This window comes from Nuphar pumila, chromosome 1 (assembly GCF_984573655.1).
Source record: "Nuphar pumila chromosome 1, dmNupPumi1.hap1.1, whole genome shotgun sequence".
Taxonomy (NCBI): Eukaryota; Viridiplantae; Streptophyta; class Magnoliopsida; order Nymphaeales; family Nymphaeaceae; genus Nuphar; species Nuphar pumila.
Window position 1 is genome coordinate 101,754,473 of NC_143249.1, and position 15,106 is coordinate 101,769,578.

Genomic DNA, 15,106 nt, shown 5'->3' on the forward strand with positions numbered 1-15,106 from the left:
AATTCTAAGATTAATTGCTAACCTAATTCTACGTAAAATAAGAATTTATCAGAGCCAATACCTTAAACTAATTATTCTAATACTGCAACCAACTCTAGATTAATACTAGAAACTTAGTAAACTTCTAAGGATTGAAGTTAGAAGAACTACGTAACTAGAAAAAAGATAATTGTGCCCTTGCGCAACTTTGGACTAACCTAACCTAGACTACTCAATGAAAATTACTTCTAATGTAATGATGCTAAACAACAACTATATCTAATCTAAACTATTGCAATCTTTCAGCATACTAGAACACAACTACTAGAACTTGAAATCATACTGAATAGCAACATAAAAATCATTGTAGAGACCCATACTATCCATCAAATGCAACAAACACCTAGCATAAAATTGCCTTGGAACAAGGCTAACGTGAGAATCCAGCTAACCTATTAACATCATTCTATTTCCAAAAATCATGTTAGTATATAATCTAAACTCAGCAACTACTCACTTAACTACCAGCAGACATTTTAACAATTAATAAACTAACAATTCAAGTAACAATTACAGATTACCTAACTGTAGCTAACAACTACTGGCCAATAACGCAATTAATTAATAGCTAATAGTTTAACAGCATTGCATCACAAAGTTAATATGAAACCTCAAGAGTTCGGTAGTAAGCAAGTAGCAGCCATGTATCACGTTCAGACTGTTCAGTAAACAGTACTTTGCTTGAGCTGGAAGCTTAATAGAATTTTGATTTGATTGAAAACAGTAAGCATACTTCACTAAACACCGGTAGCATTTCATTAGAAACTTAGAGATCATTCAAACCATGCTAACTGGAATTTCAAACAGATGCATTCAGCAAATTGAACCCCTACAGAGCTTCAGAAATTTGAACTTAGAATGTTCAATCAATTAATCAATTAACCTGATCCATATATCAGCATTGCAGCTAAAAGCCAAAAGCTCAACAGCAATCAACACAAAACAACCATACGGATCTGGAATTTCAAGCAACAATGATGTTCATCAGAATTTCCAACAGCCACCGTATTCCTCTATCGTCAATTAAAAATCAGATAGTTGATTGTCTTTCAATGCCCAATTCAAATCTTCAATCAGCTGTAGATATCAATCTTGATTGAAACCGTTGATCTACAATCAAGCACTGCTCATCCACAAAACAACATCGTGAAATGAATTTCACGGTGATTACAAAATGAAAATATCGGGCATCTTTCAGATAAATGCAAAATTGTTCAGACTTTAAACAAAGGATTCCAGCCAGAAAACAGGTCTCACGGCTTCAAGATTTCTAAGAGTTTATGATACGCACATTGTAATGCTGAATGCAAAGCTAAAGAAAGAAAAAAAAACTAAACAGAAAGCACAAATGAAACCAACGAATGCACAAATTAAATCAAGGAGTTGAAACAGAAACAGAGAATTAGAATGGAGATCGAACTTCAACTTGATTCAAAACTAAAACTAAAACAAAAACAAAGATATGACTGAACGGTGTACCCAAAAAAAAACTCTACGGTGCTGGTTGACACACCAAGTAATACTCTACGGTTGAAACCCACTAAACCCATCAAACAACACAAACACACTCAATCACACGGGTTGTACACTAGAAGAGAAGAAGAGGAAAAGAACGAACCTATTGAGGCCGTTCGATGAGGGTGGAGGTGGAAGAGAGTGGAATTAGCCCAAGAAATGCACCCTGCTGCCTTCAATGATGCTGAAGATGTTCTTCCCTTGCTGCATCCTGCTGGAGTACCTGCAAAATGCCACAAACAACATCAACACCAGCAAGTTGTGAGAAGAAGAGGAAGATATGGCTAACGAGACAAGAGATGGGAAGGGAAGAAGGGGCGGTTTCCGGCATCTGCAAGCATTTTCCCTACAGTAACCGGACTGGATTGAAGGTGGAAGGCGTGGTGGCTAAGGGAGGCGTATGAAGGAACGAGAATCAGGCTGGAGAGAGGTGTGTTTTCTTAAGGCTAAGACAGAATTTTTCTAGGGTTTTGTGCCCTTTTTATAGCTACATCCTCATTTTTCACAATTTCCCAAAGAAGGATTAAAAAAACTTTATTGCTAAGCGCCTTTTCTGAGGGGGTTTTAGTAAATAAAAATCAAAATAGGTTTGGATCTAGATTGGGGTTGGATTTGGTGTATTTTTCCCCAGATCCAAGGCCCAAAATGGGCGTTTGGATCCACTTTTGACCCGCTTCACTCCAAGGTCTGACCCGTTTCACTAAAAATGCGATATCTCTCTCGTTTTAAATCCGATTCGAACGAAATTCGAACCGTAGCTCAATGACATCTATATGCATCTAAGTGTGGGTTCTAAATCTATAAATGATGCATTTATGTAATAAAAATATATTATATTTATGCGTAATTAATGCATCATCAAATACCCCCATGCTAGAATAATTGCTAGTCCCTAGCAATATACCCTACCCTCGCGATGAAGATATGTACTCCCCGAATAAAATGCAAAATTTATTAAACAACTAACTCACTTTCGTAGGAATCACGGTTGCATTTAGCTCATGCAACAAGCCCTTTAAACCCCTGGGTTACCCCAGTGGACGAGTAAGGTCTCGTGAGGGTTTGCAGAGATGCTACCCACAAACATTAGAAATCATGCAAAACTTCTAAATTTTCTTTAAAAATGCTAGGCAATTCCAGAAATCAAATTTAGCAAATATTTCATGTAATTTTTCACTTCTCAGAATCATAATTAGAAATTTATTGCCTCCATGATAAAAATTTTCCTTTCACTCTTCTAAAAATTGCAGTTATCTATGATCGTTTCTCAGAAAATTGTGTATTATCATGCTATTGTTCATTTTTCATCACTTGTGTATTTTTCTGCACAGTCTTTTATTCTACTTCTAAGTAATGATTTTTTTTTTTTTCATTTAAGCTCTCATTTTTTTTTTTCATTGAATTTTCAATTTTTTCACTTTTTTCATTCTTTTCTTTTCTTTTCATTCGCCTGCGTGTGGTCTGCTTTTGTGCCCTGTGCAAGGTTAATGCCTTCTTATACCACTATCTGTATGTTAAAGACACTAACTAGACACAAAAGTGACTTCCTTCATTTACCTTTTCAACACGAGATTCAGACACTTCAACTTGTATCTGGTCTCAGCTTCCGAGGCTCTCAAAGCTTTCCTTCTCCTTTTCGGGTGGAATGCAAACGCTTTAACTAGCTTCTGCACTCATCTTACTCGGGATTGTGAAATCATCCAAACAACCTAACGCAGACTCTTTTCTTTTAAGCTCGAGCTTTTCCTAATATTTTTCATTTACTTAGTAGTTTATTTCAAACTGTGCTTACTTATACTTTGTGATTCCAAATTAGCTTTTCGCATTCAGATACAGTATTTTCTTTGAACTTCACAAAAATACTCGCTCCTTTTAGCTTTGTTCAGAAAAAATTTTCCTCATGGGGCTTCTAAAAGTTTCTAACATGTCTGATTATGTCAACAACCTTCATATATGCTAAAAAAAATTCTGAAATGCCTAATTTATGAGTTTTAGTTACCAAAACATGATAAACAGGATAAAATAGTGTGTATCTACTGAACCACCCCCCCATGCTTGAATGACACTGTCCCTAGTGGCATGCAGAGATATAAAATTACAGTGTAGATGCACACTAACAGAACTTGAAATCAAGACAGGAGAGCGGATAGATACGACCTGATATGCGGGGGCCTCTTGAGCTGATTCTAGACTGGATCATGCTCCACCACTAAGCATACGCGGATGCTCAGTTTTCAACTGACCTAATCGATTGTCTGCTCTAAAAGCCATGTCCTGAGCTCAATAACCTATTCTCACACAGTGAATGTCAGATAAGCCTGCATGAATCAAAGCAATTGTAAGCTCATATAAAATCAAATACGAAACAAAAACAAATGCTAACTGAAATTTCTCCTTCTAGGATACATATAATACATTATTTTGCTCAGACCCTATTCTTTTGCGAGATCCAAGACCTCGCACTCACCTGCCTGTAAAGTACCTGAAATGTAGGGCTTCAGTCTTTGCCCATTCACCTTGAATGTGCCTCTGGTACTTGGGTCAAATAATGTCACTGCCCCGTGCGGAAATACTTCCCTAACAATGTAAGGTCCATCCCATCTTGACCTTAATTTACCTGGGAATAGATGTAAACGAGAATTGAATAGCCATACTTTTTGATCTGGCTCAAACACTTTTCTGATGATGTGCTTATCATGAAAGGCCTTAGTGCGAGCTTTGTATAATTTGGCATTTTCGTATGCATCATTCTTGAGCTCTTCTAGCTCAGTGAGTTGCAATGATCGCTCTTTTCCAGCTTGGGTGATATTGAAGTTAAACTTCTTGATTGCCCAGTAAGCCCTGTGTTCCAACTCGACAGGGAGGTGGCACGCTTTCCCGAAAATAAGACGATATGGGGACATGCCAATTGGGGTTTTAAATGCAGTCCTATATGCCCAATAAGCATCATCTAATCGCTGGGACCAATCCTTGCGGTCCGGGCGGACTGTCTTTTCTAAGATCCGCTTGATTTCTCTATTAGAAACCTTGACCTGTCCACTGGTCTGCGGATGATAAGGAGTGGTAAACCGATGATTGACAGAATATTTTCTCAGAAGAGAAGCCACCTGCACATTCCTGAATTGCTTTCCACCATCACTTATCATCGCACGTGGCACACCAAAACGACTGAAAATATTGTGCTTAATGAACTTAAGCACAACTCTGTGATCGTTGGTCTTGGTTGCCACAGCCTCGACCCACTTGGACACATAATCAACCGCCACTAAGATATATAAATTGTCGAACGATGGTGGGAATGGGCCCATAAAATCTATGCCCCAAACATCAAAAATCTCAACAATTAAGATCGGGAGCAAGGGCATCATGTCCCTCTTGGACATATTCCCAGTCTGCTGACAACGAATGCACTTCCTACAAAACTCATGTGCATCTCTGTAGAGTGTCAGCCAAAAAAAACAAGACTGCAAAACCTTTGCAGCTGTCTTCCTACTACTAAAATGCCCTCCACAAGCTAGTGAATGACAAAAACTGAGGATGGACTCATACTCTTCCTCCGGGACGCACCTTCTAATGATCTGGTCTGCACAATATCTGAACAACTCTGGTTCATCCCAATAGTACTGCCTCACCTGTGATAAGAATCGCTCACGCTCATTTTTATTCCAATGCACAAGAATCTGCCTCGAAACCAGATAGTTCACAATATCTGCGAACCAAGGTAATTGCGATGTTCCGACGGCCATAATTTTCTCATCGGGGAAGGAATCACTGATCGGCCTCTGATCCAGAGTAGACTCCACGATCAGTCTAGAGAGATGGTCTGCTACTACGTTTTCACTTCCCTTCTTATCTCGAATCTCGAGATCAAACTCCTGTAGTAGCAGAACCCAGCGAATGAGCCTCGGTTTGGTGTCTTTCTTGCTGAGAAGGTACTTCAATACAGCGTGATCAGAATAGACAACCACCTTCGAACCGAGAAGATAGGACCTAAACTTATCTAAAGCGAATACTACTGCGAGCAGTTCCTTCTCTGTCGTGGTGTAGTTCATCTGAGCATCGGCCAGAGTTCTGCTCGCATAGTATATCACGTAAGGCTTCTTGTCGACCCGTTGTCCTAAAATGGCCCCCATCGCATAGTCGGAAGCATCGCACATGATCTCAAATGGAAGTGTCCAATCTGGAGATCTCAGAATGGGCGCAGTGGTCAAGGACTCTTTGAGTATCTCAAAGGCCTTCATGCAATCATTATCAAACTCAAAGGGCTGATCCTTTGCCAATAACGAGCAGAGCGGTCGAGAGATTTTGCTAAAATCTTTAATGAACCGTCTGTAAAATCCGGCATGCCCTAAGAATGAACGTACTTGCCTAACAGTGGTGGGTGGAGTTAATCGTGAAATTGACTCAACCTTCGCTCGATCAACCTCTATCCCTCTTTTGGACACAATGTGTCCAAGTACAATCCCCTCTTGGACCATAAAATGGCTCTTTTCCCAACTCAATACTAGATTCGTCTCCATACACCTACTCAGTACTCGAGTAAGTTTCTGAAGGCAATCCTCAAAGGAAGAGCCATACACAGAAAAATCATCCATAAAAACTTCCATGACGTCGTCCACCAAGCCAGAGAAGATAGCAATCATGCACCTCTGAAAAGTTGTTGGGGCATTGCAGAGCCCAAACGGCATACGCCTAAACGCGAAGGTGCCATACGGACAGGTAAATGTGGTTTTCTCTTGGTCGTCAGGATGGACAGCTACTTGATTATATCCAGAATATCCGTCCAAGAAACAATAGTAGCTCTGTCCGGCGAGTTTTTCCAAAATCTGATCAATGAATGGCAACGAAAAGTGATCCTTCCGTGTTGCCGCATTCAGTTTCCTATAATCAATACAGACTCGCCACCCCATGGTGGTCCTCATCGGAATGCTCTCCCCCTTTTCATTCTCCACAACAGTGAGTTCGGATTTCTTCGGCACGACCTGGATCGGACTGACCCACTGACTATCAGAAATCGGGTATATAATCCCAGAATCCAACCACTTGACCACTTCATTTTTCACCACTTCCTTCATATTGGGGTTTAATCTCCTTTGCGTGTCACGCACCGGTTTTGATTCGTCAGTACAATGAATCCGATGCATGCAAAATGAAGGATCAATCCCTTTCAAATCTGCGACCCCCCAACCAATCGCTGCCTTATGCTCTCGCAAGATGTCTAGCAGTCTCTGTTCCTGCTCCTCTGTGAGCTTTGACGAGATGATCACAGGCAGAGTCTCACCAACTCCGAGATATGCATACTTGAGTGAATCCGGCAAGGGTTTCAACTCAAGTTGTGGGGGAGACTCTATCGATAATTTGGCTGGGGTCTCAGCAAGTGGTGGGAGAGGCTCAATGCTCCTTCTCCAAATATGGGATCTTGACGATGCTAACGACACATCTACACTATCTCTATAACTATCATCTACTGTATAATACATATCAAGGGACTCCTCTATCATGTACAACTCTGGATGTGCCTCAACTAAATCCTGAGCTATATCAACCTGGAAGCACTCCGTATCTCCCACTGGACCCATCGCGGCATTGAAGATGTTCAGCCTGACCTTTCGGTTGCCGAACGACAAGTCCATGGCTCCGGTTCTGCAGTTGATGCAGGCATTGGCAGTCGCCAAAAATGGTCTGCCCAAAATGATCGGAGTCTGGTGCTGGCTATCAATTCCCTCCATGTCAAGGATAATGAAATCGACCGGAAAGTAGAACTCATCCACTTTCACTAGCACATCTTCCAAGATACCTCTCGGCACTTTGACGGAGCGATCGGCTAGTTGGAGTGTAATCGGGGTCGTTCTCATTTCTCCTAGCCTAATTGAATCATAGAAATATCCGGGCAGAATGTTCACACTTGCTCCAAGGTCGAGCAAGGCACGTTCTATCCTGATGTTTCCTATGGTGCAAGAGATAATCGGGGCTCCAGGGTCCTTGAGCTTGGGTGGAGTCTGGTGCTGAAGCACTGAACTCACATGCTCAGTCAGATGGACCTTGGTAGGAACTCTTCCTCTAGATTTCCTCTTCTGAGTACAAGGTTCCTTGAGAAATTTGGCATAAGCCGGCACCTGCTGGATGGCATCTAGCAATGGCAGGTTGATCTGTACATGTTTGAAGATCTCAAGCATATCCTGAACCTTGGTGCTTTGCTTTCCTCTGCCAATGGGAGATTCTAACGCTTTTGGATAGGGTGGCTTGGGGATGTACATCAGGGGGTCCTCCTCTTTGTGAGAAGGCTCACCTCTATCCTGCTTCTGAACTGGGGCTGAGGACTGAGCCGCAGAAGATGGTATGATCGGTTCTGGCTCCTCTGTCCTTGCTTTACTCTCGAAGTGATACGCACGTCCGCTCCGAAGGGCCATAACAGCTTTGGCTTGTTGTTGTGAATCTGTAATGTACAAGCTTCCTGTAATTGGTTTCTTGCCCTTCGGGTTTATTACGGCCTGACTCGGCAAACTGCCCTCAGGTCTCCGACTTATTGCTTCTGCTAACTGCCCCATTTGCGATTCTAACTTCGCAATGGATTGAGTATGAGAACTCAAGATCTGGCTGCACTTCTCGAAGGCATTCTAATTAGAGGTTTTCACCTCCTGGAATGCCTGGAGAAGTCTCTCCTCGAAAGAAGTCTGTTGTGCAGGCTCTTGTGAGGGCTGGGAAGAATAAGGAGGAATGATCTGAGGAAAACTCGGCCTCTGAAGTGTCTGAGTGAATGGTGGCGGCTGAGCAAGATGAGAGGGGGGAAACTGGGTGGAAGTTTGGGGATTCTTCCACGAGAAGTTAGGATGATTACGCCACCCCGGGTTATATGTAGATGAATACGGGTTATTCTGGGGTCTGGTGTAACCCTGAGCGACCTGAACTTGCTCTTGCACAAATTCAGGATACTGAGCTGCTGAAGGGCACTCAGTGACAACGTGTGCCGGACTGGCACATAATGCACACACTGGCTGAGGTTGTGATGGGCTTGAGAGAAGTTGGTCCAACTTCTGAGAAATCATATCAACTTTGCTTTGCAGCTCAGTAGACGGACCAATCTCCAAGACACCACCCCGCTTGGGTCCACTGGGTGTGGCTTTCTCAGAGCGAGAGGTAGAGGCATGGTGCAAAGAGTTCTCAGAAAGAGTATCAAATAGATGCCAAGCCTCATCCTCACTTTTTAACATAAAAGTCCCCCCACATGAAGCATCGATCATCTGACGATTCCGGTCAGACAATCCATCGTAAAAACTTTGCACCAACTGCCATCTGGGCACTTGATGGTGGGGACATTTCCTAAGGAGTTCTTTGATCCTTTCCCACGTCTCATGAAATTGCTCGCCATCCATTTCAGAGAAACTGGTGATGGCTCGCCGGAATTGGTTCGTCCGACCGATAGGAAAGTATTTCTTCAGGAACTCCTGCTGAAGTTGATCCCATGACCCTATTATTATCGTATCCAAGGATTTTAGCCAATACTTGGCTTTATCCTTCAATGAGAATGGGAAGATGGTCAATTTCATGGCATCATCCCCGAAATTTTGAATTTTCACTGTAGAACATATTTCAAGGAACTCGTCAAGGTGCCTATAGGGATCCTCGTGACTAAGGCCGTAGAAAGATGGAAGCATCTGAATCACACTGGCCTTAATCTCGTAGTGTGGCGCCCCAATAGTTGGTCTGCGAATACACGACGCCTGGGTGTACTCCGTGGGGAGGAAGTACTCCCTGAGAGGGCGCACCGGAGCTTCGGGTTCTAAGTCCCCCATTTCGGATCGGTTCCGAGAAGAACGTATAATTCTCTCTGGATCCTCAACGAACGGTTGGAGCGGGACACCCAATGTAACGCCCCGGATTTCCAAAACAAAGCTAAGTTAAAATTTTCATGAATTTCTTTTTTTTTTCATTACAGCGGAACTTAGAAAAGCTTTTAGCAGCGGAATAAGACGATAATGAGTCGTCAGTTTTAGAAAACCCCGAGCACGTTGCAGGTATGTGGCCAAGCAACTCATTGACCACCAAAGTGTTCCATTTTATCGAAAACATATGTTTATTACAACACTACTGCTTAGGAAAGCAGTGTAGGTTCAATAAAAAGGAAGCAGTACAACTCTGTCTAGAGAAACCCTGGAACTTGATGCCGCCTTGCTCCGCATATCGCCACGCAGGTTCAACACCTGAAATCCCCATTAAACGGGGTCAGAACCACTGATGGTCTGGTAAGTAGGCAAACGCCTATCTATTCAACTCAAGTAAATGCATAGACCACTCAGGGTCGCAGTTCGTAATACGACGCTCAAGCCTCCATGACTTAGCGTATATCGCACAAGCCTCATCAGGGCTATGAGTTGAACATCCATGCAAGTCGTCATGACTTCACATAAGCCTCTTCAGGGCTGTGAGTTAGAATAACCTCTTAAGTCTCTACGACTTAGCCTTGACTTCCTCAGAGTCACGAATGGATGTCTAGCTCAAGCCTTTATGCTTGGCACATCCGTATCCTACGAATCTAAGGACAGCTCTCCGAGCTTCACTTAGTCGTACGGATATCAATGGGGTTCTTTCCCAATCGGTCCAGTAGTATACCGACCATGACACCTTCACAAAGGTTATGCAGGACTGACTCAACAACGTCATCCACTCATACATTCAAAGTAGCGCTGTACCTAAGCTAATGCTTTGTTTCGATAATTGCACCTCCCCCTAGGCTTAGGGGACTCATATCTGGGCGACAACGCGACGATCTGGGGGTTGATTATTCTATGTATTTTAGATACCCCAGAGGCCTGTTGACCCCATCCCCCTAGTAGGACGGTACAACATACCGGAAGAGATCCTTACTAGGTATCCGAATGCATTATGCTACTGCAGTAGTTGGGTTCAATCCTTAGATATTTAAGGATAACCACGACCTCCATACCTCTGAGTGACGAAGGCCATCAATGAACTCTATCAGGTTCGGGTGAAATATATGTCACTCAAGGCTGCGCCATCACCGTCTTCCTCGGTGAGAAATTCTGAAAGGGGCCTGCCGGTCTTACAATTACTTGACGAACATTGCATGCCTATAGGGCAGCCTTTGAGAAGTATGTACCCGACCCCAATCAACCACACGGTTTTCACCGTGGAACAAAGGTTTTATTCATATGCATGCTTAACTCTGCTCTCGGCACTTCGGCCTTGACGAGCACTTCACCTCTTTCGGTGGAAACAACACACTCCGGCTCAGCGGCCCTTACGAGTCTGGTTGTCTGATAATTCTCAATGAGCATGCACATGACTCGATCTCTACGGATCGGCTACTCGGCGTATTTTTACGCAACGAGCTCAGGACCTCGTCAAGGCGCTACCACTACTTTGGCGCAACGGCTCTTACAAGTATGATGCCCTTGCAGGTGTCAGGGAGACGAGTCATTCTGACATCGTTCCAACAAAGGACATCATTGTGCCACTTAACTGGTTTTGGCAGCTCTTCTGCCAACCATTCTGTCAACACCTTCTCTGCTCTACCGGCAGTGGTGCGACGAACCTTTCTACATTGTAGAAGGCGTTTCATAACTGGGTAGCACTTCTGCTACGTTCTTTCTGAGCCATTCTTAGCTCCTTCAGGAATTTCAGCAGCACTTCCTCTCTTTTACGGAGAAAGCGTGCGTTTCTTTTATCCATTTCAGCGGCATCTCCCCTCTTTAGTGGGAAATCGCTACGCTTAACTCGGGAAATGGATGCGCACCGTTGTGCGTACTTTGCATCCATCAAGGTTGCAGGAACCTTGGGCCATAGCTAGGCCATACGTAATTGATTTAGTCTTTATGTAAAGAGCATTTTGCCAAAAGGCGAAGCCTTTCCAATAGGGGCTTCATTCGTCAAGCAGAATCTTGTACGAGGAGCGGTAAGGGAATCGCATGGGCGATTTTGGAGTTGATCTCCGTTTGAACGCTCACTTACGCGCCATATATGTAATATAAGCAGAAGCCTGTGCTTTATACAGCGGCGGCGTAAAGAAATGCATATACTATTGTTCAGGGTGTGTAACTGAACAAAATATTCTACATATATAACAAAGCAGAAGCCTTGGCATCGTTCGACGCGACGGCGTAAGTAAAGACATTGCAGAAAGCAGGAGCCTTGGCATCGTTCGACGCGACGGCGTAAGTAAATGTATAATCGGAAGTGCAGTAATCGGAAGTACAGAAAGCAGGGAGCCTTGGCATCATACGACGCGACGGCAAAGGTAAATTACATGGCCTGTGCAATATAAGACGCGTCGGCAGTATCAGCAGATATACACCTAGATCTGTATCCAACGATAGTTACGAGGCGAGCGAGTGAACACCGAAGTGTCCTAGAGGGCTCAACCAAGAACTAGGGTGAGATACTATTTTGAAGAACGCATATACTGCGTGTTTGAACATAGATATATCCGACGATAGTTACGAGGCGAGCTCGTGAACACCGAAGCGTCCTAGAGGGCTCAACCAAGAACTAAAGCAAGATACTACTTCAGAAAGTATATTCTATATACAAACAATCAACTACTTGAGAGAGATGGATCAACGAAGCGAACTTACTTCAAATCGTGGAAGAAACGGCTCCGGGTTGCTTCTTTGGCTTCGAGCCTTCCTTCGAGAGGTCAGACTAAGTCAGATGAAGCTGACTTAGTTGAGAAAGAGGTATAGCAGGTCAAGCTACTCAACCTAAGTGGTTTGAACCTAACAGGGTTCAATCCAAGTCAACTGGGTTCAGCAGGTTCGAACTCGGCTCAAGTAGGCTAAGTCTGGGTTCAGAAACCCAAACCGGAATTAGGACTAAAAAGAACTTTGACTTTGACTTTAAACCCAACTAGGTTCAAGTCAAGTCAACTGGGTTTGGACCAGGTCAAGTGGGTTCAGACCCAGGTCAGGTGGGTTAGGACCAGGTCAGGCAGGCTCAGGCTAAGTCAGGCAGGCTCAGACCAGGTCAGGTGGGCTCAGGTGGGCTAGGCTAGGTAGGGGAGGTTTAGGAGAGAGAGAGAAGGCAAGAGAGAGAGGGGGGGGTCGAAATTATGAGAAGAGAGAGAGTGGGGAGGGCTATTTATAGCCCAAACCCACCTCCTCTTGGGTTTTTCCATGCCCAAACTACCCCCTTGGCTTCTTTTTAATTCCAAGAGGTTCCTTGGTGTGGGGCCCACTTGGATATTCCATGGGATATTTTTGTGGGTCCCACCAGATATTTTCTGAGGAATATTTCTGTGGGTCCCACCAATATTTCCGTGGGTCCCGCAAGAATTTCGGGTTTTCGGCGATTTTTTTCCGAAAAATTCTGAGTACGCCATTCTCTTCGTATTGACGTAACTAAGAAAGTTGGCTCGTACGAATCTATTGATTTCGTTTAGTTAGGAAGTTATGGCTTCCCGAGTGTTTGAGCATATATTCGCGATTCGACGAATATCCTAAGTATAACTGGTTCGTACAAATCGATCTGATTTGTATTTCGGGTTCAGATGTTATTTTTACTTGAAAATGCCTCGTGAATTTCTTCAGAAAGATACTGAAAAATTGCGGGTCTTACATCATTACCCCCTTAAAGGAATTTCGTCCGCGAAATTCAGTTAAGTGTATTAAGTGCGTAACTCGGGATATTTCTCCCATATGTTAGATTCATAATGTTATTCACTTAGTTCAACATCATATTTATTTCAATCATAACCTCATATCATGATTCTCGATCAATTGAGGTATGCTTCTCATATCTGAGTTCAAATTATGCTACAACCACGATAGTTTTGTTGAATCAATGTTCTTCCAACCGGCTATCAATATAGCCATCTTGTGTAACTATTCCATACACATAGATCATTCTTCTAGAGATTAACCATATTGGAATAAGTCCCCTGTCAGACTACCTGGTATTGGAAACGTACCTCCTCACAGGTTCGCCCTCGTCAGACTCACCTGATATTGGATCAGTACACCCTCACAGAATCATACTAGCTAAGCTACTGATTTTGGAACATATACACTCGCACGGAGCTGTATACCCTCACAGGCTCACTCTGGCTAGACGATCTGATCTTGAATATGTAAAACCTCACAGGACTCTCTTCTTGGGAACAATTCCTCGATGGTTTATTTTATTAAGTAACTTTTAACGTTCTAATTACGCAAACTTAATTTTTCAATCATGGGGTCTATAGCCATAAATTTTGGGCATAAGCACTTAAGATTTTTATTTGACAAATCCAAAATTACTTTACAGAGCAAGGATACATATCTATCCAGATGACCGTACACAAGGTCATAAGCCACTTGTCTCAAGCATTCATTGGATCTTGTCTTTCAATTGCTTCTTACCCAACACAACTCTATCTATCAAGGTATTCAGATTCCTTGATACGATCATTATCCGTGAGTTGTTCGGCTGTCACCGCATAGACACGACCTGCCACAGGTTTCTGCTCTATCCTGGGTAGTGGCAGTCGTTGTTGTTGTATTTGTTGAGAGGGTCCTCCAGATCCCATATTTCTTCGTTGAAGATCTGAGGCCTTCTTGCGGCATTCTGTTACACGATGCCCTGGTTTGCCGCAATACAGGCAACCCCCTGTATCGCGAGGACAAACCCCTCCGGGGTGATCTGAGCTACACCTCGGGCATCGAAAATTAGACTGTCGGTAGGGCTGATTGGCTTCTACCATCTGTAATGGCCGCTCGGCCGGTGGAGTAAAGTTGTTCTCCTGAAAATCCCTCTTATAAAAAGTTGGTCGTGATTCTTGGCCACCGGGGAACGTCCTCTTGTTGTTCCCATTACTTGCTACCGGTCGCTTTACTACGACCCCTTTGCATCGCTGCCAGTCTGCACTAATCTTTGAAGCTGCTGCCATAGCGGCTTGAAATGTTTGGGGCATGCTAGTTATGACTCGAGATCGTAGCCCTTCCCGAAATCCATTGATATATTTATCGGCCCTCTCTTGGTCAGTATCGAATAACCGAGAGCAGTACCGCTCAAGGTTCTGAAACTTGGTAGTATAGTCGATAAGACTCATACCACCCTGCTCTAGTTCCAGAAACTCCATCTTTTTCTTATTTCTGGAGTGCAACGGGAAGTAGTTATCCAAGAAAGTTCTCCGAAAGTCAGTCCAAGGAATGACTTCGACTTGTGAGAACTGGATAAGCTTAGTGGTATCCCACCACTTTCGTGCATTATCCTTCAGCCTATATGTGCCGAAGTTAGTCTTTCTATCCTCTGGTACTCCCAATACCAGGAATGCCCGCTCTGTTTCCTCGATCCAGCTTTCTGCAAGCTCTGGATCGGCACTGCCAACGAAAACAGGTGGGTCGAGTTTGAGGAACCTTTCATATGTTATTCCTCCAAGGTTCTCATTGCGAGGTGGGGCTGGTGCTTGCCTTGATTCACGAATGGCAGACACAAGCCTGTTGAGTGTCTCCAGCAGGAAGCCCTGCGTATGGGACTCCTCGCTCGGCATGGTTCTCCTCGTCCTAGGAGCCATTTTATCTATTCACACAAATACACCCAAATTAGAGAAAGTATAAGA

At 43.6% G+C, this 15,106-nt stretch overlaps 1 protein-coding gene across 1 annotated transcript; it reads right to left on the reverse strand.

Moving 5' to 3' along the window:
- Window positions 1–909: 909 nt before the first annotated feature.
- Window positions 910–9,347, reverse strand: LOC149849082 (uncharacterized). The gene is made up of 8 exons (XM_090006996.1): window positions 9,221–9,347; window positions 8,547–9,130; window positions 7,844–7,990; window positions 7,579–7,703; window positions 5,098–6,678; window positions 4,022–4,593; window positions 1,658–1,777; window positions 910–995 (listed from the first exon to the last, which is right to left on the reverse strand). The coding sequence occupies exons 1-8, from the start codon at window positions 9,345–9,347 to the stop codon at window positions 910–912; spliced, it is 3,342 nt and encodes a 1,113-aa protein (XP_089863122.1).
- Between the last annotated feature and the right edge of the window lie 5,759 nt (window positions 9,348–15,106).

What these genes read in the sequence shown, in the direction of transcription:
- LOC149849082 (XM_090006996.1), bottom strand. Translation starts at nt 9,347, where the DNA reads ATGGGGGACTTAGAACCCGAAGCTCCGGTGCGCCCTCTCAGGGAGTAC. An exon ending in AAGGTCCATCTGACTGAGCA is followed by an intron (nt 6,679 to 7,578) that starts TGTGAGTTCAGT and finishes GATTCATTGTAC; the next exon opens with TGACGAATCAAAACCGGTGC. An exon ending in TCATCGAACGGCCTCAATAG is followed by an intron (nt 996 to 1,657) that starts GTTCGTTCTTTT and finishes TTGAAATTCCAG; the next exon opens with ATCCGTATGGTTGTTTTGTG.